Source organism: Megalobrama amblycephala, linkage group LG24 (genome assembly GCF_018812025.1).
Source record: "Megalobrama amblycephala isolate DHTTF-2021 linkage group LG24, ASM1881202v1, whole genome shotgun sequence".
NCBI classification, from domain to species: domain Eukaryota; kingdom Metazoa; phylum Chordata; class Actinopteri; order Cypriniformes; family Xenocyprididae; genus Megalobrama; species Megalobrama amblycephala.
Window position 1 is genome coordinate 14,916,505 of NC_063067.1, and position 27,399 is coordinate 14,943,903.

Consider the following 27,399-nt stretch of genomic DNA (forward strand, 5'->3'; position numbering starts at 1 on the left):
TCTCTTTTCTGCAGCGCACCTAGTATCCTCTTGAGGTCAACTGGCCCTAAACTGTTTATTCCCACACAACGTGATAACTTCAGAGATCCTAATCTAGCTTTTCCAACTGAACCAATTTTCTTTATCAACTTTTGAATGAACCGTTCCTTTTGGATATGGCATGCATCGGGTCTCTCACTTTGCTTTATGGTAGTTGTAGTCGTTTGCGCAACCGTCCAGCTAGGTCTTCGGACAGAAAATACTACAACCCCCAGGCACGCGGCACATCGCTCCTCCCACTTTCCCTCAGCTCGCCTCCACTCCCACTTTCTGTTGGTCCGCGGGGAAGTCGCAAGATGGCCGACGTCGCATGAAAGTATGTTCCTCTCCTCAACATGAAGTCGTGAGTGAGACAGAGAGCGAGGGAGCTTACGTCGGGCTTTTGTTTTTGTTTTATTTTAGTTGTTTTACTTTATTTTCCCCTTAATTATTCATCTCATTCCGAATCGCAGCAGCCCCCGATTCGTCTCGACTAGTTGACGCGTCAATCACGCCGGGATCTTGGCTAACTGGCTAAGTGCGCGAGCTAGTTTGTTAGCCACAAACTGTAGCTCTTATAACTGTTAACCAGTACAGGACATACTGTATCCACTATCAGCTAGAGTTAGTTTTAATACCCTAACGGGCATGTTGGATAGCAACGGCGTAGTTGTTGTTTAGTTTGCAGCTAGCTGTGTTACATATAGGATTATATTTTGATGTTACCAACATTGTCGACATCATAACTGTAGCGTGCGCGCCGTTATCCTCCATCGTTACGTTGTAGACCGTCGTGCAACAATATAATTGATCAAAATAGACTTTTAGCAGGATTATAATATTGACACCGTGAGGAATGGACACAGATTGCACTTACACGACCAAATGTAAAGAATAGCCACGCGTATCTGGAATTTTACAGGGGGTCGGTTGACAGTTGCATTTGTCTGATAATTTACCAGACATTTCAGGTCTTTAGTTATTCAACTATAACCGGTCAGATCTAGTTCTGAGCACACAACCAATAAATAAACTTCTTAACGAGGTTCATCCATCTCACGCGCATAGACAGACACAAAATGGGAGTTCAAGGCTTTCAGGAGTATTTGGAGAAACGCTGCCCTGGGGCGGCTGTTCCAGTAGATCTTCTCAAGCTCGCCCGAACGGCAGGCCGTCAGCCCCCACATCATCACCACCACCACCACCATCCCCATCATCCAAGCTCGCTGCCTCCGCCTCCCCCGCCAGCTCGCATTCTGGTTGACGCAGACTCTGGCCTTCAGCGACTCTACGGGGGCTACCAGACCGACTGGGTTTGTGGAGGCGAGTGGAATGCAATGCTCGGCTATCTGGCGGCGCTCTCCCAGGCCTGTTTGTACCAAGGCGGACTGGAGCTGGTGGTGGTTTTTAACGGCACGCTTGGGAAGGATCGCTGGCCGGAGTGGGCGCGGCGGGCACAGGGGCAGCGGCAGACCGCTCAGCTCATCGTCAACCATGTCGGAAGCAAGGCCACGCCCCCTCCGCGGGCCTGGTTCCTGCCCCCGGCCTGCCTGAGCCACTGTGTCCGCCTCGCCATGTTCCGATTCCGCGTACGGGTGAGTGGTCTGATGCCCTCCTCGAGAGGAATTGTGACTTGTGATGTCCTATGAATTTTCTAACTTCTTTACTTTTAAATATGCAACGTGCTGTAAATGTTTTGTTAAGTTCAGTTATTTGTGTAATCAGGGCTTGACATTAACTTTTTTGCTCACCAGCCACTGTGGTTAGTGGTTTTCCAAAGTTACTAGCCACTCAGCATTTTCACTGGCCACAATTTTACTGTTGGGAAATTACATTTTATATGATTAAAGTTGACTTTGGCATGCTAAAATTACTTGATTTTGAGTCATTTTACTTGATTAGCTAGATTTAAAATCCTTTTAAACTTTCAAATGCAGATTAACCACCTAAATCAAGACTAGGCCTACATGGTATATCAGCTGGTATGTTACATAATATAAGTTTTATAATTGTATAAGTTATTTTTCTTAGGCTATATAAAAAGAACAAAGAAGCAAATTACAAATACATTAGTAAATTAAATGGCCTAAACTCTTTTTTCAGATACTCCACACGATGGACATTGACATCTGTGTGTGCGTGTATTTGACTATTCAGGCGCAAGGAGATCTGATCGCGCACGACAGAGAGAAAGCGCACACATGAGAGCGCTTCTGTTGGGTGTCATTCAACACTATTCCGCCAATCCTGCCTTCACTAACTGCAAGTTAATCGATAACGAATTGTGATCGGATTGTAATTCTGTGCTACGACGAGCTTGGCTACCTTTCATTTGACTGTAGGCTGAAATTATATTCAACCTGCCAAAGTGGCTAGTGGGAGTGGCTGTCTTACCCGCCACAGCTGAAATCTACCCGCATTTGGTGGGTTGGTGGTTGTTAATGTCAAGCCCTGTGTGTAATTGTAAAAATGTTTCAAAAGCAAGGTCAGAATTATTTATTATCATTTGTTAAACTTTTAAAGGTGCACTCATGCAAAGTTTATACCTAATGCAGTGATTAATATTTCAAGTGATGTACATGTCAGACTCCGGTCATAATCAGTAGCGCAATAAAAGTAGTTTTATTTCACATGGAGCGGGTGAAATAAAATGACTAAGATCATGACTAAGATCATTATCACTGTGACCGCTCCATCTTTCAGTTTCAGACAATCTGTAAATCCAGCGTAGAACTTGGCCTTGTTTATAAAACCATAAGCGCCGATCCTGAGGGCTCAAGCAGCCACGGAAAACACAAGATATTCTCCATTCATTTTATCCAATAAAAAAGTGATTGCAACTATCAGTATCATGACGTCACACAGGCCCATACTCCAAAAAAGACTGCGCAGTTTGAGGATTTGGAAGAGTATTTTTGGCACAGAAATACTCCGTCATACGTCCAGTGTAAATAAGTCAGAATGCATGAAATATCATTATACCTCCCCCCTTTAAAAACATGATGCACATAATAGTATCCAACTGCAGAGTTGCAGCTCTGCAGACGAATGGAAAAGAAAGCTGGGTCTTGAGCGCGACACACAGGAAAAGCTGTGAGACAGGCCACAATGGTCAAAGATGTCTATCTAGTGGATATTTACATAGAAAAACTATTAAAAAGCAATGGAGATTATATCATGCTCAGACCGGTAATCTTCATTCTTTGTTCACACGCAGCATACCGGTAATTTACTGGTAATGTTACTTCTCATACCGGTAAATTGCCAGAACCGATTTACTGGTATTCATGCATGATCTCTTAATTGTTCATACATGATCTCATACATGATCTCTTAATGGGAATTTACCAGTAAAGACTCTATGTGTGAAAGGGGCTATTGTCAAACAACGACACCAGCGGTTAAGGTTGTAGCATGAGGCAGTGTTCCTTGTGCCTCCCCTGAGCCCATTGAGTTTTAACAGACCCTCTAAAGTGTGCCATGAGTTTGGTGGGAGGTAGTTGAGAATTAATATGGAAAGTCACGTGAGAGGAGGCAATGCCTCCAATCCTGTCTCGTTTTCATCTGCGTTCCGCATTCACAAATTGGTCTGAATGAATAAAAAATGGTGTTACCGGGAGGAGTAATTAACAACTCATCTACTTAGATGATTTCGCTTTGTCACATCACAATCAAACTTGAAATGACTTGAAAACGTGATTTTGAAAGGTTTTTTTTTTTAGTGAGGGTCTGTGACCATCATCACACCTGCAATGTTTACTTAGCTTTGACTGATGATCTGAAAAGTTGACGATTAAAAAGAACAGCTGAGCAATAGTTAACAAATAAAATATGCATAAAATACGAAATGTTTACATTCTAGTTATTTTACAGTAAATTAAAAATGATAAGATCTTGAGAAATAAAAATTAATGTTAAAAATATCAATATTCAATACAATTTTCTATATTCAATACAATTATCTGTATCTTATTTACTTTTGACCATAGTCAAAATATTTTCTTATCAAATAAAACTATCTGAGATACCTCAGGCTCGATAACTTATAATAATAATACAATTATTTTTAATATCTTTAATATTCTCTAAAAATATATTAATATTGTAATACAACTGCACTGTAAAATAAAAATGAACATTTCATAAGCATATTCATTACTTTACAGTAGTAAAATGTCAATACTTATGACTTTAATTCGTCCAAGTTCTTGCAACCCTTAAGCTTTTTTTTTTTGCCTGTGACGACAGATTTATAAATGCGTCTCATTACAAATCTGTGTGAAATGCTGTAATCATCAGTCTACAGAAGTGTTGGAAATTGTGAATATGATAATACTGCATAACTGGTGCAATATGTTGCGTTCCCAAGTGCATGTTAAACTCCCAGGCAGAGATGGAGTTTGCTGCATTTACTGTGAACCGAGCCACCTCAAGTGTAAAAACACAGTGATGCAAAGGACTATATACTTAATTAAAATACACACTGTGAAGCAAGAAAGCTTAGCTGGTACCAGTGTATCGATACTGAAGAAAAAGAGAATTGAAATCATTTTGAATATTCAGTATCAATCTCTATTGTAAAATCTATACTTTTGACAACATTAATTGCAGTGCTTCCCACAGGTTTGAAATTTACTAGCAGTGGTAGCTGGGTGAAAAATCCTCCTATTACCCATGGCACAAAAATGGTCTACTACATGTGACAAACAAATAATGTGTGTTTTTTTTTTTTAACAGTATTTTTATTTATTGAAATGAATTTTAATTACATAGCATACTATTACATTTAATTACATACTAATATTATGCAAAATTACAGCATTTAAATGGTTCTCCTTTTCCTATGTTCTCCTTGCTGTCATATAGTGTCTCTCAGTGAATGGGACACAACCGTATAAAACATTTCATATAAAGGCCATAAAGTAGACATTGTAATAATTCATCAGCTTGAGTTCATTAGCAATCACTTGTCATAAATCTGTGCTTTTCATCGATTGAGAATCACTTTGAAGCAGTCTGAAGCGCTGTTATGCAAGCTTGTAGAACACGCAACAGTGCCGCCTTGTGACTTTGCAAAATGCAGCGAAAAAGCGATAAAAGCAAAAATGTGTCTCCCAATATACTTGGGCGGCAGTTAATATACCTGGGCGGCCCGCCCAAGTAAGATGTGTGGGAAGCACTGAATTGTATAATTCCAAGACAAAATTCCACAACAAAATTCCACAACCAAAAAGTAGCTGAACGCACCTTTAAACGAATGGTCACAGTGTGGTTTGATCAGAAGTTCAGAGCAATGGGAGTTTGTTACATGGTCTCTTTCCAACCTGCATGTGTTATAGGTGGTGCAGACCTTGGAGGACCACCATCAGGAGGTGCTATCCCTGTACAGAGACTATGGTTTTCAGGGTCTGATCGCACAGGACTCAGAGTTTGCGCTATGCAACGTTCCGGCCTATTTCAGCTCCCACGCTCTCAAGCTCTCCTGGAATGGCAAGAATCTGACCACTCACCAGTACCTGCTATCAGAAGCGGCTCGCCAGCTTGGCCTCAAGACCCAGCACCTGCCAATCTTTGCTGCTCTTCTTGGTAAGGAACACTGGGTTTTTTGAGTCCTGGCATGCGACTTTATTTTTTAATAACATTGTTTAGTTCTAAATGTGGGTCTTCAAAAAAAAACAGGTAACCACATTCTGCCAGATGAAGACTTGGCTGCCTTTCATTGGAGTCTTCTAGGCCCAGAACACCCTCTTGCCTCCCTCAAGGTGCTTATACAGTCTGTCATTTCACACATTTTCATCAGATATTTTCAGTCTTCTGTAATTGATGATATAGACTTAAGCATCCTTGAGCATCAGTTTAACCCATTCTTTTCATTTCTTCCCTTTGTTCAGGTAAGGGCTCATCAGTTAGTCCTCCCTCCATGTGAGGTTGTTATCAAGGCTGTATCTGAGTATGTGGCATCCATCAAAGATCTTGGGAATTTAGATTCGGTGGCCAAGGATGTTTTCAAGCAGTCACAGGTGAAGCATGGCTGTGTTAACATCTCCATTTTCATGTACTACTTTTGTACGCTTTTACTGTACTGTTGTTGTTACCTTAAAAGCTCATCATAACATGGAGACTCCATATTTTCTAACCTCCAGTCACGTACAGAAGACAAATTTGAGAGGTTTAAGAAGGCAGTGGAGTATTTTTCAGTGGCCAGTAAACCAAGACCTCTCTCCATGGGACCTTCTCCTTACCTCTGTAGGTAGAATGTGGTGTTTGACCATTCACTGTATATACACATACACAACCATTTAAAAGTTTGGGGTCAGTACGTTTTTTTTATTTTTTATAAAGAAATGTATACTTTTTTTCAACAAGGATGCATTAAATTTATCAAAAGTGACAGTAAACATTTATATTGTTATAAACGATTTCTATTTTAAATACCTGCTCTTTTGAACTTTCTATTTATCAAAGATGCCAGATAAAAATTTGTTTTCAACATTAATAATAATAATAAATGTCTGGAGCAGCAAATCAGCATTTTAGAATATCATATGGCACTGAAGACTGGAGTAATGGCTGCTGAAAATATATTCAAATAAAATTATTTAAAGTTAAGTAATAATATTTTACAATATAACTTCTTTCTTGGTGAGCAGAAGAGACTTCTTTATAACAGGGTTCCTGCGGGGTCTTAAAAAGTCATTTTAAAAAGTCGTTATTTTATGGTTTCCATGGTGACGCGTTATTGCTTGTCACGTGACACACCGCAGCAGCAACAGCGCTGAATGAATGATGATCTGCTTTTATGTCATTTTTCCTTTTTTATTCAGAATATTCACAAATGTGTTAGCTATGGCATGAAATATCTGATATTCCGATTGTCAAATACATGCAAGTGGAAGTTGTTGTTTAAACACCTTTATAATGATCGCGTTAGTTGAGCTGTATGCGCGATATAATTTTATGACACATTTTGAAATGTAGGCTTAAATCAAACACATTTTAATTCAGATTCTGTATATATATATATATATATATATATATAATATATGTGTGTATATATGTGTATATATATATAAACGGAAAACAAAAACAACGAAAAAACAACTGGCTGACCCCTAGAGGGGTGGGGAAAAGGGGTTGGGTGGCTGCAATGACTGAATTCATTGAAATAAAATGATTTTTTTCAGCATTTCTTTCATTTGAATATTTTTTGGTAATGCGTCGTGTAGGTCTTAAATTTCAATCTTTATGGTCTTAAAATGTCTTAAAAAGGTCTTAAATTTGACTTACTGAAACCTGCATGAACCCTGTATAAAAATGAAAAGAATGTTGTGTCTAAAAATGAATGGAGAATATCATGTTTTTCTGTGGGTAGCCTATAGTTCATGATAGGTAATTAACAAGTTTGTGAATATTTTGAATAAAAAGGAAAAACAAAAAAATCTTAAATTTTTGAACTGTAGTATACATTTAGTTTCCTCTGTTTAGTTTTCAGCAGCCATAAGATATGCTCTGGCATACAGTGTTCATTCAGTCTCTCTTGACTTCTCTCAGTTCCAGGCTTTGGGCCTAGTCAATTCAGCGGACCTCCCGGCCACATGGGGGCAATGCAGCCTGTAAAAGCTCAGGTAATTATTTACTGTAGATGTTTAGTGCTTCAAATCACATATATCTTCCAGAAACATATTTCAGCCAATCACTTTTTGCTGTTCTCCACAGTTTGGTCCACCCCAGGTTAAGGTGCCTTATCCAGGTGGGCTCTACGGACCCAGCCCTGCCACTGGTCCAGCCCTTTTATGCCAGAACCCAACTCAGCCTCTGCAGGACTGTAATGATTCACTAGTTGGGAAAATGGGCTTTGCTGATTGGTCTGCTCCATATGATTCCTCTCAAGGTGGCAACCGACAGCCCAATCATCACACTGCTGCTCCCACAGGCCCCTCCCCCTCATCGTCTTCGTCTTCAGATGGGGAGGAGCAAAATGACACCAGCACTAAGTGAGTCCACATTTTACAGAACCTGTTCATTGTGTTATACCTGTTTTACTAGCAATCTGGTATTCAGAGCAGAGTTAATATTAATTTTCTGTCATAGTCATTTGGCAGACAAGTCCACGAGATGGGAAGATCCCAGTGGACGGGGCGGCAGTGGCTCTGGAGACGGACACCATGGTAACGGAAGTGGGCCGTCCATTCCATCATTGCTGTCCATGCCAACACGGACTCACATGGACATCACAACTCCACCCCTTCCACAGGTCAGTGCCGAGGTGCTGAGAGTGGCGGAGCACAGACACAGGAGAGGACTCATGTATCCACAGATCTACCACATCTTGACCAAGGTACTGCAGTCACACAGCATGTGCTCACAAATAAATGGCATTCTGGGAGAGTTTCATCCTTAATATTTTTTTGCTGCTGAATATGCAACAAAATAGTCAAAAAAAAAAAGTTTTTCCTTTACTAAATGAATTCACTGAATCCATCAGAGGGGTTACTGAATTAACAGACTCATTTAAAAGTTTTTCCTTTACGTCAAGTCTAACTTGAAATTAGTACTTTTATAATAGTAGACTAAAATTTGTTTACATTTATGATGGCAAATGCCCTGACATCTTATTTAATGCATAAAAGCAGCTTATAATACCTATCAGAGCTCTAACACTATTCTCTCTGTCCCTTACTCTCCATTTGTCCTCTCTCTCTCTCTCTCTTTTTTTTTTTTTTTTTTTTTTTTTTTTTTTTGTCACCTCCCAGGGGGAAATGAAGATGCCAGTGTGTATAGAGGATGAGTGCAACCCAGACCTGCCTCCTGCTTCTCTACTTTTCCGTTCTGCCCGCCAGTATGCCTACGGGGTGCTGTTCAGCTTGGCTGAGACCCAGCGGAGGCTTGAGAGATTAGCCATGCGCAAGCGTAGTCCAGTTGACGGTGAGAGGGAGGGTGGGCATAAACCTTGGGTAGATGAGACTGTATAGAATAGCATACATGTTGTAAGTATTGTCACAACACCAAAATATTAATAGCTAGGGGTGTGACGAGATCTCGTGTCACGAGACTAAAATGTGACGAGATTTCTCGTCGAGGCGAAAAGTAGTCTCGTGATATTGCCATGACAGAGTGTTAGGATGATTAGGAAAGAATATGTCACCGCTACCTTTACATTACGCCTCCACTGTCATTTTGCTTTGTATTTAAATAAAAAACATTTAAATCAGTTGGATTACGGTCGCCGCCGCTCCATATTTACAGAGTACGCGCGATCGCTGAAAGTGAAAGTAAACGCGAGTGCGCATTCAAATGCGATTTCAATACCCCGCATTTTGAAAGCGGCTCTCTGATGAATGCAAATATCTCTTAATATGAAAGCTATTTTAGGCTGGGCAGTGTAGTTGTAACCATCTCTTAGCTCTGTATCAAAGAAAAATTTGGTCTTACTTGCACTTTGAATATTGAGAGAGTGCGATTATGGTTGCACTTATTGTAAAGTGTTACCATAAAAATGAATAACAGTTTTCTCTTAATCTTATTAAGCACAAACAGTAAGGTTTCATTTGTTAACATTAGTTAATGCACTGTGAACTATCATGAACTAACAATGAATGACTATTTTTATTAACTAACATAAACAAAGATTAATAAATACTGTAGCAAATATATTGCTCATTGTTAGTTGATGTTGGTTAATACATTAATGTTAATAAATGAGACCTTATTGTAAGGTGTTAACATTTTTATTCATACTGTTTTTATTTCTATGATCAGTTTGTGGAAAGGAGTTCAGTTAGGAGGTCAAAGGTTGTAGAAGCTCATAAATCATGTACAGTAAGGTCTGAAGAGACTGAAATCATACAGAAGAGAAGTAAGTCAGTTGAGTTTGTGGCAAAACCTTTTACAGTACTTGAGTATTGTTGTCTTTTACTGCATATGATAATTCATACTCAGAAAGTAGAACTGAAATGACATTCATTACAAGATGATTAGATAAAACATTTCAAATACACCTGCAGACTACTTTTTCTAGTCATGTATTTCGCCATTGAGGATTTCTTAAAAATAGTGTGTAAAAATCTTGTCTCGTCTCGTGAGATACCTGTCTCGTCACACCCTTATTAATAGCCAAAACCAGGAAAATTTAGTAATTCTCAATGCTTATGTCAGCTTATTAACAGCAAAAACTGCTATTTAACACAATAATTATATTTGTTAAAGGATTAGTCCACTTTCAAATAAAATTTTCCTGATAATTTGCTCACCCTCATGTCATCCAAGATGTTCATGTCTTTCTTTCTTCAGTCGAAAAGAAATTAAGGTTTTTGATGAAAACATTCCAGGATTATTCTCCTTATAGTGGACTTCAATGGCCTCCGGACGGTTGAAGGTCAAAATTACAGTTTCAGTCCGGCTTCAAAGGGCTTTAAATGATAACAGACGAGGAATAAGGGTCTTATCTAGTGAAACGATCGGTCATTTTTGAAAAAAATACAACTGCATATGCTTTATAAACACAAATGATTGCCTTGCATGTGCTTCCACCAAAACCGCATTTCTGTATTCTTCAAAAAGCTTACGTTGTATGTCCTATGCCTTCCCTATTCTACTTACGGAAAAAAATTAAACTAGCGCCGCGTTCGTTCCGTAATGTTTCGTTGTGACGTCACAACGAAACATTACCATATTGCTCGCGTGATATTTATTGCGTGCGCAGACGTCAGGGAAATTATTATTATTTATTTTTTCAAACCTCGGGGAGTTTAATGCAGGATTTACCAAATGCTTGGTCTTAAAATATGGATCAATGCCCAGTTTATTTGCACTAGCTTGCTCCTCTGAATCTCAACCTGTAAGTATGATTAATAATTGATGATTATATTTTATAGCGATCGTTCAGAATTCGTAGTTTTGTATGTTATGTTGTAGGGCTGAGCGATATATCACATGCGATTGTGATGCGCATTTCGTCAGTAAAGCCGGTTACCTGATTGCCGCTAAATCGCCATCACCTGCTTTCAAATGGAGCAGCATTTAATAGACAGAGCCGTAGATCACTGACAAGCCACACAATATCGCGTTCATTATCGAAGGCGGTTCATCTGCAATATGAACGCGATATTGCGTAGCTTGTCAGTGATCTACGGCTCTGTCTATTAAATGCCGCTCCATTTGCACTAACTACTTGAAGTATTCTATCTGTAAACAGTAAACACTCATTGTAATGTCAAACAATGCCATTTTATTTTTTATAGCCATTTTTCTTTGTTAATAGTTATGATGAAAAAGTTTATGTACACACCTGGCCTAAATGTTTATCTTATTTTAGAGGTTTTCAGCTTCGTTGTCATTCTGATACAATTCCCAGAGGTGCACCTACATACAAGTACAAGTATAACAGTGCTATCACGTCTTATAAATAATTAAGGTGACACTTACCATAGAGAAACGTCGTACTCCAGTCGTGATTGCGAATCAGTTTCTGGTTGATCGACTACTTCAGACATTTCATCGTCGGACTTGGGCTCAGGCTTGAATTGATACGGTAAAATCGATGCTATCTTTTTTGTCCATACATTGTATACAATGTCTTGCGAATTGATAGCTGTCATTCAGTTATGGCAATGGGTGCGCGGTGTGCACAATAGACCAATCACAAAGAATTGGGACATCTGACCAATCAGAGCAGTGTAAGCTCACGGAAAGGAGGGGTTTATAGAGACTGATTCATTGAACTGCTTCTAACAAATCGTTTACAAAACGTTGAAAACTCAGATGAAATTAAATGTATATTATGAGAAAACGAAAGTGTTTTTTGACCTTGCATGCATGTAAACCTGTTGTAGGAGACTCCCAAAACAATATTAGGAACCTTAAAAAAGGCATAATAGGGGCACATTAAATAAAATTATTAGCATATTCTTCATTTTAGTTTTGAATTAGTATGGACCATCCCTAAAAAAAAAAAAAAATATTCTGACCAGAGAATTAGCTCTTTTTTTGTGTTGCTTTTAATAATGCAGATATTTTGGCTTACTATGTCTCCTCTTACTGAGAGGAAAATGTCACCAGAGGAAGATCAAAATCAGTCTAAATGTGTCTTATTTCTGTATAACTTTACAGTGCCCCCGGTGATTGTAAAGGAGTGGTGTGCCAGTAAAGCTAAATCTGCCCTGACCCCTGAGCTCGTTCCAGCCCTGTGTTTCCGTGAGTGGACGTGTCCCAACCTCAGGCGGTTGTGGCTGGGCAGAGCCTCAGAGGACCGTAGCCGCCGTACGCGAGCCTTTCTAGCCTGCATGCGCTCTGACTGCCCTGCCCTGCTCAACCCGACCTGTGTGCCATCTCACCTGCTGCTCATGTGCTGCGTGCTCAGGTACCTTTGCGAGATGTTTCTCATTGGACATTGATATGGTTCTTACTCCACACTGAGAGACTGGATTAGTAAGTCGGCACTGAATCTGAGTAGCTCTGGGTGTTTTGAACAGTAATGTGTGTTTACAGGTATATGATGCAGTGGCCGGGGGGTCGCATTCTTCAACGCCATGAGCTTGATGCCTTTTTGGCTCAAGCTGTGTCCAACCAGCTCTATGAGCCTGACCAACTTCAGGAACTCAAGGCAAGTCATGTCTCATTAACTGTTATCACATAAACACCACCTATTATTTTGGTGAAAACCAGAGACAGAGCCCCTGTCTTCTCTTTTGTTGACAACAGCCGGTTTGTAAGTGCTTCTCATTACAATTTTGGGAAGATGGTTGCATGTTATAAGCAACACAAACTGCAGATGCAAAGATAGAGTTTGTGTCGAGCAGCATTTACTGCAAAACGAGCTGTTCTGATACATTGAAAACACCGGATCACGAGCTGCTTGCATGTAAAAGAACAAAGTACCGTGTCTCAGACTGAAACGCGCTGCCCATATATTTATTTCATTAAACTGCAGCCTCTGCAATTTTAAAGTTTTGTTTGATAAGCGATATTGGTTTTATTTAGATTAATCGTGCAATATTGACTTTGCTTTATTACTTGAGAAACTGTATTTAATTTCAATTCTCTTATTTATTCTATGAATGTGAAAAGGCTCAAAATTATACTTATATTGGGATATTCAATAATAAGAATATGACTGTTTGAGGGGGAAAAAAAAAAAAAAAAAAGAGAAAAAATGACTTGACCCCAAATGTACATGCAATTATATAATCACCCATATATATCTGTATATAGGTATCTGACTTTTTCTGAGCATTATTTGGTTGAATCAAGTTTCTAATTAAACATTTAAATTTTGTTGAGTGTAATTGCTAAAAGCAGCTAGATGGAGAGCTGTGGTTTGAGAGACTAAAGCACATTTGCATGTTTTCATGTTCTTATATAACTGTACAGACCCAGATTACAGTAAAAGCAGTGGGAGGAGGGATTGAATTGAACACTGCACACAACATACCCCATGCACTCTTTATCTTTGTATCTTCCACGCTTTATTAAATGTTCGTTCACAGCAATTTTGACAGTTTTTGTTTTGCCTTGAGGCAACACTTGTCTTCAGGCAAGACTAAGTTGTAAGCAAGGACTCAATAGCTCAGCTCAACTTCAATAGCTGTATGTCACATAAAGCAAAAGGTTCAAGGCAAAACATTTCTTTAAAATAGATGCTGTCTTTCAACTGTCAGGCTGTCAATAATCTGTTTTGAAAGAGCTCTGTGAAATCTGAAATGACACGCTACTGTGACATTTACCAGGCTGATGCCAAACACGCCGCCGGATCATATTTCTTCTCTTTGACACTGATACCAGGTGGAGAAGGTGGATAACCGTGGGGTGCAGCTGGCCTCTCTGTTCATGAGCGGAGTGGACACTGCCCTGTTTGTGAATGATGTATGTGGACAGCCCCTGCCATGGGACCACTGCTGCCCTTGGGGCTTTTTTGATGGGAAGTTGTTTCAGAGCAAGCTAGCTAAAGCCACCAGAGACAGAGCCTCCTTACTTGACATGTGTGAAGGCCAGGTAACACACCTATATGTGTAGGTGCAGCTGTTTAATATTTCACAATATTTCAGGTTTTTTTAATGTCTGTGACATTCTGTCCCTGCAGGAGGAACTGGTTTCAAGGGTGGAGAAGATGCGCCAGGCCATTCTGGAAGGCATCAACCTGTCCCGGCCGCCGCCTCCACCTCCACCACTGCCACCCCCTGCATTCCTCCCCCCTGCCATGGTGCCCCCTTTTTACCCCATGCATCCTCTTTATCCTCCTCGCCCAATGGGCTCCATGCCGCCGCCTCCTCACCATCACCACCAGCACCGGCCCAGGGCCTTCCCAGGTTAGACCTTCCTCTTATTAAGCACATTTACTACATTATCTTACTACATTTCTGCCCTTTGGGTGTCACTTAGTAATTTTCTGTAATTTTTCTAGGAATCCAGTCTATACCTCCTCAGGGTGGCAAGCTGGAAATAGCTGGCATGGTTGTTGGTCAGTGGGCTGGGAACAAGCCTATACGTGGCAGAGGGGGGTTCAATATGCAGGTGGTGTCAGTAGGAGGGAAAGGGTGAGTCCATTCTGTGTCATAAAATAGTGGCCATTTGGCTGATTATTTATGGAGGAATGACAAAACCTCACAACAAATGACTTGTGCTTGTGAGGGCTTCTTTCTCTCTGTTGCTCTTGATCTTTATTAACTCTCTATTGCACCATCTACTGGTGAGGACCAATAGCAGCAGGTGGAGATCTCTTTTCATGCAGTGAATAATGCATGCTGACTGCATATGTATTTCTGTTAAAATCTAGATGCTATGCAAGTTTCTGTGGTAGAAGCATACTTATTTGTCATATCTGTTAATAACTGTTGATAACAATAATTATAATATATAGTATTTTATATACATTAGTCATTGTAGTAAACATAACATTTAACTATATTTTATCAAACCGTAATGTTTTTTAATGTTTTGTAACGAGTTCCAGAAGCTTTATACCTTTAGTGTGATATCAGTAATGCTTTGTCCTGTCATGTAATCGTACCTTGTCCTGAAGTGCTTAGTTTTCTCACAATTTTTATGCACTATGCTGCACTGGATATTGCAGCGGCCACTGATGTTAAATGCGGAAGTGGTCATGCATTCTTAGAATTTGAAATTCTTCCAATTGAAATACTGAAATTGTGGAGGCTCATTTATGAAGCCAAATATGTGTCAAATATGTATGTGTAGATTAGATTATATTACCTGGTAAAGATGGTATTTATTCATTATAGTGCTGTCAAACGATTTAAAAAAATTCATTTATTAGTACATTTTTTTCTGTAATTAATATCACTTAACATGAAAGTTTTTCATATATTTTTATACTGTAATACTTTCACATTGAATCTAAAAAAAACAAAACACAAAGACAGTATATTTGAAATATTACTAAGTACTATGAATAAAGGCCAGTATCACTGATACCAGTACTGCTACAGATGTCTCTATTAATGGATATTTAGTAGTATGATTATTTAATTTATATTGAATAAGTATGAATAAAAATGTGCAGTTAACATTTGTAAAATTCACTGCTTTTCATTAATATACTTATATTTTTCTCTAAACTATTGTGTACATTTAACTCTTTCCCCACCATTGATGGAAGTTTCTGTCATTTATGATGCTTCCCTGCTATTGACAGAATTTTCTGGCAATCCATGTTTTCATTGTTACATGGTAGGGGGCACTATTACGCATCTTCTGAAATAATACAGAATCTCCGTTTTCAAAAACAAGCGAAGCAGCAGAAACAAGCGATAGAAGCATTGCTTATGGCCATCTAAGCTAACGCAATCATCAAACATTGAATATCAGTATATAAATCAAAATATTACCGAATGAAATGTTGAACCCATGCAAGCCTTGGGGGTGTTGATGGACTGGATTTATGGTTTGATTATTGTCCTGAATCCTATCTGGACTATTTTTTGTTGGGGTTTTTTTGCCTTTTTTTTTTTTAAATAATACTTAAAGGATTAGTCCACTTTTAAATACACTTTTCCTGATAAATTTACTCAGCCCCATGTCATCCAAGATGTTCATGTCTTTCTTTCGTCAGTCGAAAAGAAATGAAGGTTTTTGAGGAAAACATTCCAGGATTTTTCTCCTTACAGTGGATTTCAATGGCTACCAACAGGTTGAAGGTCAAAATTACAGTTTCAGTGCAGCTTCAAGGGCTTTAAACGATATCAGATGAGTAATAAGGGTCTTATCTAGTGAATCGATCGGTCATTTTCGAAAAAAAATACAACCGCTTATGCTTTATAAACAAAATATCGCCTTGAACGTACTTTCCGCTTCCGCATTCTTCATAACGCTTACGCTGAATGTCCTACGCCTTCCCTATTCAAGTTACAGAAAAAAACGAAACTGGCACCGCGTTCGTTCCGTAAGTAGAATAGGGAAGGCGTAGAACATTCAGCGTTATGAAGAATGCGGAAGGATGCGGAATGGATTTTGTTTATAAAGCATAAACGGTTGTATTTTTTTTCGAAAATGACAGATCGTTTCGCTAGATAAGACCCTTATTACTCATCTGGTATCATTTAAAGCCCTTGAAGCTGCACTGAAACTGTAATTTTGACCTTCAATCTGTTGGTAGCCATTGTCCACTGTAAGGAGAATAATCCTGGAATGTTTTTCTCAAAAACCTTCATTTCTTTTCGACTGACGAAAGAAAGACACGAACATCTTGGATGACATGGGGGTGAGTAAATTTATCAGGAAAAAGTGTATTTAAAAGTGGACTAATCCTTTAACTGCATTCAAGTGTTGATAAAGAAGAATGCATGAAGTTAGAATAAAATGTTTGTTTAAAAGCAGAGGGTCTGTACTTTTGATATATTCAGATGTTTAGATATTCATACAAACTGCCAAAATATTGTTGCATCCCTAACAAACACATATATAAAATATCTGTTCTTTTTCTGTTGTTGTTTATTTTTTTCCCAGAAGGGGTAAAGAATTGACAATGAAAGGAAGGGGAGGGAAGAAAGTGACCACCAACAGAACACAGGTCAGTCCGACACACATCTTTTGCATTATAAATGCACAATATTCATATTGACATTGGTTAGCGACGAGATTGAGTTTTTGCTTCCTTTCCCAATGTTTCTCGTAGACTTTGTCCTCCTCACCTCCCTCCTCCAGTCCCCCAAAGCTCACTGAGGACGTTAAAACGGTGGGACGGCCCACAGAGGGAACGGGGACTCCTTCACAGCAGCTGAACGGCAGCTCTTCAGGAAGCGCCACTGGTCAAGCCCTTGACCTGCCACCACTGGCCCAGCCAATCCAGTGTGCCTTAGCCAGCAGAGACAACCAGTCAGGAGATGGGGTGGAGGTAGAGGCCCCTTGTTGCCTTGACGACTGCCCATCAGATGGTGCACTACAGAAAGAGGAGTAATTACATCCCAAAATGTAATAAGAATGAGAGAGTGAGAGGGAATGATTTAAGGTTGACTGCCTTTTCCTTGCAAAATTGAATATTTAGGGCACAGTAGCCACTTTGTGTTGTCATGGTATAATTTATGATGCTGCACATGCTGGAAACGACAGATGGACAGTGTCAGGAATGCGGTCTATGTGTCACCTTATGAGCCGGGTCTGGTTTAAAACTGAGCACGTTTAAATCAAAACCCCCGATTGCACATCGCCCTGAATCTTCGGATTCTGGACCTCATCCTTTCCACTGGCCCATCAGTGTTGTAGCATCGTGAAAAGCTCTCGAGTGTTTTTTATTTTGACACAGTTTTCTTTTCAGACCTTATAATGTATGATTGCCTAAAATGGCTACAAAAAGCCCCTTAATGCCCAAAGTATATTTAAAAAAAAAAAAAAAAAAAAAAATTGACCTACTCGAAACACTTGCACGTGTCACGTTGCACAGCAGCACCTGCTCTAAAGTTTCCACCACACAGCAAAGAATTACACTATTTCTTCTACACGTGGCTGTATCTGCAGTGTACCACATAGGGGAGGATTCAAAGTCAACACTGCCCTGAATACAGTAGACGAGTGGAAACCGTCGGAGAACGCGGGTTGTATTTGTATGTCACAGTGTGCATTCACACACACGGTAGTCCCTTTGTTTTGTTTTGTATATTATCTTATCAAAAAGCGATTTGCATGTGGAGAAGTTGCAATTGTCTTCAGCACAGGGGCCACGGGCGGCCTGACAAGTCCAGGCTCAGAGAGGCATGTTTGAGTAAGGATGAGCAAGAGGAACGGAAAGAGTCGTACAGGTTACACTCAGCATCCCATAGCTATCTCACATGTAGACAATCTTCTTTTAGGCCCACTTCCCCCTGAGGATTCACAGACAGCAGCACTTAAGCTACTGAAATAGTTCTAAAAGAGATCTTTAAAGCACCTTAAACGCCCGAAATTATACATATGCAAATTCCTCCCCTCCGTTGATTGTATTCTAACGTAAAGCACTTAAAATGTTATTTATGATAATACTGTGCTATATAGAGACAGTAATTTGGTTAATTGGTTAACTTCCTTTTAATGAGCAGCAGACCCGTCATTCCTTTCGACAGTTTAACTGTCCGAATAAACTTTTACCTTGCGTGTTGTTTACCAGTATGACGTACAAATCGACACCAACCCATTTGAATGTGAGAACGGAGTGCGTTGTAATCGGCACTTTGTTTTAAAACCGAAAACACACTGGGTCGCCCTCGAGCCAGGATAAAGAAAAATCGAGGCCTCTGCCAGAGTTGGGGAGGAAGCAGTGTGTTCGCATGGAACCGTGATACTGTTTGACATCCCAGCCGCTTGTAAATAGACCCAAATGTACATGATCCTGTTACGCGATGATGTGATTTAGGGAAGTGATTTTATCAGTGGTCGAGAATGCACACAGTCCCTCAGAGAAACCTGAAGACCTGCCATTTGACATCTCTCAGCTTCACAAAGCTTTTCATTCTCTCGTTGTTCACGTCTCCCCTGTGCCTTGTGCGTGTGTACCATGTGGATGCTTTTTTTGTACATGTGCATTCTCCCACCATCGCTAAAATCATTGCAGTTTTGTTACTCTGGAAAGTAATTATTGATCGAACCTTAGGATCATCTTTTATTGTGACAGTCATTTTAAAAAAAAAGAAGAAGAAAAATCGGAGACCGTTTCATGATCTGTCCGTCTCGTCTTGTTTTTGTGACAGTCCTATGAACTCATGCACTTCTGTGTTTAAGACAGTACTTCTATTGAGGCGAATGGGCTTTTAAAGTCAAAACCGAACGAAACACCCTAAAGATTAAAGCCGCACTTGCCGTTATATTGACCATTTTGCATCAGATGGTTATGAAATTAATTTTACTTACATGCTAATGTTTTAAATCCATTTAAAAAAAACAAAATACTTGTTTTGTACCGATAATTTGTTGGACGTAATGAATGAGAATTTAAATTTAAATGCAATGATTAACTAATACACTTGAGAGAGGCTATTGCATTTAATGACCATAGTTTAAAATCTGTACAATTGACAATGTCAAGATTACATCACAGCTTTCTATCGAAGTTATAAGATGCACCTTATTTTGTTAAGAAGTTAATATTATATTTAGTGCCACTAAAAGTATATCGAAAGCTCTTTAAATCAGATTATGGAAGACACCCATTATAGTTAAGTGTCTGTGTATATTCTGCAAATTCTCACTCTTGAGGAACCCAGCCCGTCAGAAATATCGCAATGACCTGAAGCATGCATTATGAATGCAGTTTCCTATGGACAAAATGAGTTTTAAAAAAACGACAGCGATATATATATATATATATCGATGTCAGAATATGTGACAATACTGGACATACCGGACAGACTAAACCAAGAAGAATCTTGACCGTAGCATGACGGGTAGTATTTGTGGACTAATACGCTACACGGTCATGCGCGCTAGAGCATTTAAACCTCAACCTTAGGTTGTCACGTTTTATTACGAGTTAAGTACAGTAGTGCTAGTTTTCAAGAAAGGATCTCCAGCATGTTAGTGCATATGAACATGCGAACACACCCGTTAATGGAATTTTGGTTTCCTCGGAATAACTGTAGATCCTTTGATTAAATTCAGTCCTGTTTCATCTGTGATTAACAGCCGTTTCAGTTAGTTGGGTTTTTTCTCAGTGTGTTTGTCATAGAGTAACTCCTTCACATTTAGTTTTAAGTATAATCTAAGAAAGGAACAGCATAAACCGAATATACAGACACACCAAATAAAGATATAATCTCTCTCTTTCACACACGCATACACACACAAACAATACCTTTGTTATACCTGTAGAGAGACATCAGTTAGTATGAGGGAGAAAAAAAAAAAATTGTAAAACTTTGTCATATTCAGATATTAATGTCTTGTCCAGAGTGTTAATTTCTCTTATAATTATTTGGATACTTTAATTTGCAGTTTCAGATGCTTGGTTCCAAAGTTACCCTCTCCAAAGCTTCCCTGCTTTGCTCTGTTCTAGATTGCTGCTTAAACTCTCATTCATACATTTATAGAGATTCAGTGAGAGTAAAATTATAGACTAAGAAATAGTAGTGGATAATATTTGATGCTCTGGAGATCAGTGAGGTCGCTCTGGTGGCACTGTTTTTACTCCAGTCTTGATAAAAACTGATTTTTCAGCACACAAATCCAGATCCCCATACATTTTTTTCTCTCCCCCCCCCCCCCCAACAGTTTTCATGGGCTGTAGACACTCACAATAAGTTCAAATGTTCTCCCTCTTCTTGATTCTTGTCTCTGTTGATTTTTGCCTTTGTTTCCCCTGCAGTCATCATACTAACAGTGAGAGATTTTAACTTTTATAATTAGTTTAATAATCTGTCTGTAAGTAATCTTAGACGAGAGTTGGTAACATTTTCAACAGTGAACTAAGAAATTTAACCTTACCATCTTTGGTTTCATTCAGTTGTGAAATTGTGTTTTTCTTACTTTTTTAAAAAAAAAAAAATATTATTACAACAGCTACTCCTTTTGACCGTTGCTACATTTAGTATTAAAATTTGCTTAGCGGAGATAACTAGATATTTTTCAAATGTAATGATTGCAATTTTCCTCACCTCTATTTTGTATGGTATCGTTTCAAACCACTTCACCATTATGATGTAATTGTCACTTGCGTAAATAACCCATTACATTGTTTTAAACATTGATTTTTCAGTCTCTTTAAAATGGTTGAATTATTTTGAGTAAATGTAATTTTGCTTCCTTGCACACAAAGCAGACTAATATACATCCGTGCAGCATATTAATTTTCAACCAAAGTAAATTTCTGGAAACTACTTTTCCAGTATATAGTCTTGATTCTCTTTCTGGATCCTGTATATATGATTATACAGCTACGTGTTTTCAGTAATTGAGATATTAGAATACGTAAAGGGTCCGTAATCAGATTCTAAATGAAGAAAATGTGATGTTTACATCTTTTTGGTGAAAAGTGGCTAAATCTTGTATCGTCCAGTTTCATTGCTAAAATGAAGATATCTTCTTTTTTTTTTTTTCCTCTCAAGTGGAGCCTAGCGATTAACCCTAGAACACTTCTTCAGCTCCCATGCACATGTGTTGTCCCTCTGAAAAATGTAGCTTCAATGTAGTCATGGATAGGTTAAGTGTGAACACATACTGTAACCATGCACACATGCGCGCACACACACACACAAACAGCTATTTTGGTAAAGAGTTTTGCCTGTGCATTCCTGTAGATTTGTGTCTGGACCTCAGATCTGACTCTTGCTTTATAACTGTTACCCCTGTATCCTGGCTCTGTAGCCCTTCACTCCACAGGACCACTGGTGTGGTCAGGTTTCAGTCCTAGTCTGATAACAGCAATGTGTTGTGTACATCCTACATTTTCTGGAAGTATGTAGTAGCCTCTATATCTTGTCCCCCATTGCTTTATAGCATGTGCCCCCAAAACCGTCAACTCGAGACATCCATTTGTAGGCAACACATTCTGTCGTCTGTTCTTGGAAAACTGATCCACTCATCAACACAAACGCATTGATGCATGCATCAAGATCTCCAAAAGCTCCAAAAAACTTGTGAAGTGAAGGGTAAAGTTCATTATTATTATTGCTGTTATGGTTATGATCGTTATTAACAATTTCTTATTTTTAGTATAAAGAAAGCACCTGATTGTTTTGGAAAGAAACTTTTCTTTTTAATTTGTCTTGCTGTTGTGGTCTGATTTCACAATGGATTGGGGAGAAAGCCAAAAGGCTCAGAGAGAGAGAGAGAGTCAAAGTTGGCAGTCATGTTTGTATGGTTGGGAAATGACTTACAGTGCTGAAATAAAATTTATTCTTTTAGTAAAAAAAAAGAGTTGGGGTTTTTATTTTCCTGTTGAAAGACTAAAGAAAATGGTAAATGAAAAGATAACACTTGTACTGAGGTTCAAGTGGTTAACAAGTTAATTGGGTATCATAAACTAACAATGAAAAATGGTACACCATTTATTAAGTAAGCAATAAGGTACTCGAGGCTAGAGTGCTGTATCATGAATAAGTCACGGCTGAAGGGCGTTGTTAGGCACGACGCGAAGAGGAGTACCTGCAACCCCTTCAGCCGTGACTTATTCACAATACAGCACTAGCCTCGAGTACCTTGCTTTTATAAAACTTACCACACAATACAAATATTAAAGGCAAAAATATTTATCAATGCAACTTTCATGAAGTAAACTGTCACTAAATGTCTTCCTTCCGCCGGAAAAAATAGTCCCTGACCGTGAACACCAACTGAAGTTACATTATTACACCATTAGATGGCCGCAAAGACTGTCTTTATGAGTGTGTCAGTCAGCAAAGACTTACACTGAAAAGACTAAATTGTTGTGAACACAGAACAAGACGCAACTGACAAGTGCTTTGACTAGCGCTGTCAGTCACGGGAAAACCCATTAACTGTTAAAAGGACAAGATAATACATCGGACATTTAAACAGATTTTTCATTATGAACATAAGACTGACCTAAAGGAAAATGCTACATCTGAATGCAGGTAATAAAGTCACTCACTCAGTCTTTTTCTCACAATACTCTTCTACATAATACAGTAAGCTTCAATGAACAATATCAATTGAGAACATACAGTTTATGTTGCTAAGGGTGTTGTGTAGTGATACACAGAACCGTTAGTTGAAGCGGTCATAGCCGTGTTTTATCGTGAATAAAACAGCTATTGACCAATCAGAATCAAGAGCTACAGTTCAGTTTGGGGGAAGTAAGTTAATATTTGTATTCAGCAAGGATTCATTAAAATTATTAAAAGTGACATTAAAGACTTTTTAATATTACAAAAGATTATTTCAAATAAATGCAGCTCTTTTGAACTTTTTATACATCAATGAATCACGAAATATATATATATATATATATATATATATATATATATATATATATGAAAGATCACGTGACACTGAAGACTGGAGTAATGATGCTGAAAATTCAGCTTTGACATGACATGAATAAATTACATTTTAAAATATATTCAAATAGGACAGTTATTTTAAATTGTAATAATATTTCACAATATTACTGTTTTTTACTGATGTTAAGATGTTAAATTAGTGTTATATAGAGAATGTGTAGTGTAAAAATCTTTTTTCAAGCAATATTTTGCCAAGCAATCTTTTTATCTTTTCATACTAACTTGATTATTGGATATGTTAGAAATATTAAGTTCTCTTTCTAATAAACATCTTGTAATATCATGACCTTGAGCACAAAGCTAAATCAACAGCATAACTGTAAACTCTTATAGGCTATTAAAAAATACACATTTTTAAATTTAGCTTGAGAGAGTACCATTTATTAACACTTGAACACTTTAATAAAATGTACTTTTCAACTTACTTTACTAAATCACAATTTCAAAATGGAAAAGGAACCTTCCTCGTGAAATGGTAATAATATCATTTTCAAAAGGTCAAGTTTTCTCTCGTTCAAGCTGTGATATTTGACAACCATTAGTTTTTAATTGCACACTTTGTCATTAAACTACCTAGTCATGAACTGAAAGGAAGGCGGATCGGATCACTCAAGGGGCAGGTCACCTCAGGGGTAGATCTGCGCGCCTGCAGCTAGTGTATCTGTTCTTGCTGGTGATGTAAGATGGCGGTATCATGTACAGTCGCGATCTCAGGTGAGCGAAACACCACGTTCCTTCTTTAAATTGTCATTGCCGCAGTCACTGTGAACACGGGCGCAACGATTAGCATTATGTCTTACATTTCCATAGACACATTTCAGTTTAATATAATGACTAGGGCTATTTTAGCATGCAATGTATTGATTATCAAACCGGGTGCACTAGTGAAGCAACCGCCATTTTTCGTATTTGATAGCATAACTCTAATATTCAGAGTATATGATGTTAATATCACGAGAAAGGCAAAGTAGATTATGCATGCAGGTAATTTTAACTGAAATATTAGCCGACAAAATACTCCATTTCAAGCGACAAGTCAATCTAGTTAGGGTGTCGATCTGATTTGTAAAGCTAAATTATTTCTAGATAAGACACTTTATAATCGCATGCTTGTCATGATAAAGTTAATGTGGCGGCCAGACAGTCTACAGCTTAACCGAAACACCTCTTGTGATTCAAACACATCGGAATGACATGCATTGTCAAGCCTCTGCCAGCTGTTGATTACTAGGACAGAAGTACTGGGTTAGTATGGATGGTTTGCAATAGTAATGATAATAGACCATGTGGACATTCAGTTCACATGCAGTTGATTGTGATGCAGAGATTTTGATGTGTGAACTTCTGATATGTGAACGTCTGGGAATCATGGAAAATCCAGTTTAAGATGGTAGATGTGTTTTGGAACATGGTAGTTTGATTCTAGTTGGTCAGTAGCTGGTGCAAACTTGTAGACCATCATGGACCAGCAAGCTACCCTGTTCCAAAATGTAGGATTTTCCAACCAGGATACATAATAATTTTTCAATGAACCGAAGAGACTACTGTAGTCAATACATTGCTATAACCTTGCATTATCTTTACTAATACAGTGCATAATGCATATAACCAGGGCTGCAGTCATAGATGAAGTATTATTTTGTGAAATATACAATTATTATTATATATAAGGCATAACATTATTATAAATCATTATTTAATAAGCAGTATTCATTATTTTTTGTCAGGCTTATAAGTGAGCATATATAAGTGGCATTTATAAGTACATTTATCACATCAAATGCTGCAGAGCACCAGATCCTGATCCATTTTATGTAATCTCTTTGTTGTTCATGGTATATCATGACTCATATTTCAAAAGAAATAGGCCTATGCCAGAAGTCTGCCCACACTTCATGGTGTGTATGTTTGATCAAGGTTAATACTGGGTTAAAGGATGATGGTGACAGCCTTCACTGAGATTTATGAAAATCAAATTAGCAAATGCAAAGGTGGTTCATTAAATTTAGAATAAAAATAGCACAAATAAGCAATTTATTTCTAGCGCTGACATGTCTTTCTGCCTCTTGTCTCCTCCCGCAGGGTACCAGACAGAGGGGCTGCTGCATGGGGGCTGTGGAATGAGGTAGTAGTTTGTATAGTTTGGGATCACACCAGATCTGGGAGATAACTATACAGCCTACTGTCTTTCTCACAGCTGCTCCCTCACATCAGATGCACCAATGACGTTCCTTCACACAAACATGGGATTTGTGGATAGCTGAATTTACGCATCTTTGTACTGTGTGTGCTTTCTTCTGAGAGTGTAAATTGTGGAGAATTTGCGATTGTCTCACTGTACAAAATTCACAATTGTTTAAAGGCACAATATGTAAGATTTTTGGATTAAAGGTGCCCTAGAATCAGAATTTGAATTTTCCTCGGCATAGTTGAATAACAAGAGTTCAGTACATGGAAAAGACATACATTGAGTTTCAAACCCCATTGTTTCCTCCTTCTTATGTAAATCTCATTTGTTTGAAAGACTTCCGGAAAACACTCGGATCTCAACATAACACCGACTGTTACGTAACATTCGGGATCATTAATATGTATGACCCCAATATTTGCATAATGCCAGCCCATTCGACGCATTAGACAAGGAAAGGCAGTATTAACGGCTGGATCTGTGCACAGACAAGGTAAGCAAGCAAGAACAACAGCGAAAAATGGCAGATGGAGCAATAATAACTGACATGATCCATGATATCATGATATTTTATAGTGATATTTGTAAATTGTCTTTCTAAATGTTTCATTAGCATGTTGCTAATATACTGTTAAATGAGGTTAAAGTTACCATAATTTCTTACTGTATTCACGGAGACGAGAGTCGTTGCTATTTTCATTTTTAAACACGTGCAGTCTGTATAATGCATAAACACAACTTCATTCTTTATAAATCTCTCCAACAGTGTGTAATGTTAGCTTTAGCCACAGAGCATAGCCTCAAACTCACACAGAATCAAACGTAACCATCTAAATAAATACTTTACTCACATAATTCGAAGCATGCATGACGAACTTCTTGTAAAGATCCATTTGAGGGTTATATTAGCTGTGTGAACTTTGTTTATGCGATGTATATATAGTCGAGAGCTCGTGGGGCAGAGAGAGCGCATCTCTTAAAGGGGCGGCACGCTGAAAAAATCAGTGCATAGTTAATGATGCCCCAAAATAGGCAGCTAAAAAAATTAATAAAAAAAAATCTATGGGGTATTTTGAGCTGAAACTTCACAGACACATTCAGGGGACACCTAGGACTTATATTACATCTTGTAAAAAAACAATCTAGGGCACCTTTAAAATATCCAAAAAAAACACTAGAACATTGTTATATATTTTGTTGACTTGTGTACTTACATTATCTAAAACATTTCCAAGAATATTTAAATCCAGAAAAATAAGCTATTTTAACCAGGACCTTGACCGTGCGTCGCCTATCAATGACATCATACCCATTTTACCCTCGGTTTCCGGTTTAATTTTGTAGAAACCATGGAAACACTAAAGACGCTTTAATATATTATGTGTTTTATTAGACAGGTGAGCAACTGTTTGGATGGGTACATTCATCAACAGAAAACTAATCATGTTATATAGCTCAACACAGTAACACCGTGTCCTAACCAGATGCGACATGCGATAAGATGTATCTTTTCCATGTTAATCAGAACTAGCCGCGATGACGACACGTGAATATTCTATTTTAGAAATGGTTTCTATTTCTTCGCGACGTCGCGGCTGGAACAGCAACACAAAGTATGGCAATGACAATATCAGGTACTGTTTATGTGCTTTATTTAATGTTAAAAGCATCTATGTGAGTTTGAATATCGTTTTGTGTTCCCAGCTTTTTAGCTGTAATGAAAACAACACTGGCTAATTCACCTCAGATCTTGAA

At 38.4% G+C, this 27,399-nt stretch overlaps 1 protein-coding gene across 1 annotated transcript; it reads left to right on the plus strand.

The window, feature by feature from the left end:
* The first annotated feature begins 313 nt into the window (after positions 1-313).
* fam120c (family with sequence similarity 120C) lies at positions 314-22,348 on the plus strand. Its single transcript, XM_048178781.1, has 16 exons — positions 314-1,613; positions 5,358-5,604; positions 5,698-5,780; positions 5,910-6,038; positions 6,162-6,264; positions 7,570-7,643; positions 7,735-8,012; positions 8,110-8,356; positions 8,772-8,943; positions 12,127-12,376; positions 12,505-12,619; positions 13,798-14,007; positions 14,096-14,321; positions 14,417-14,549; positions 16,978-17,041; positions 17,147-22,348. The coding sequence occupies exons 1-16, from the start codon at positions 1,098-1,100 to the stop codon at positions 17,426-17,428; spliced, it is 3,129 nt and encodes a 1,042-aa protein (XP_048034738.1). The 5' UTR covers positions 314-1,097; the 3' UTR covers positions 17,429-22,348.
* Positions 22,349-27,399: the final 5,051 nt, after the last annotated feature.

Coding starts and splice junctions, on each gene's coding strand:
- fam120c (XM_048178781.1), top strand. CDS start 1,098: ATGGGAGTTCAAGGCTTTCAGGAGTATTTGGAGAAACGCTGCCCTGGG. Junction 8,013..8,109: donor CAAAATGACACCAGCACTAA/GTGAGTCCACAT, acceptor TTTCTGTCATAG/TCATTTGGCAGACAAGTCCA. Junction 14,550..16,977: donor GTGTCAGTAGGAGGGAAAGG/GTGAGTCCATTC, acceptor TTTTTTTCCCAG/AAGGGGTAAAGAATTGACAA.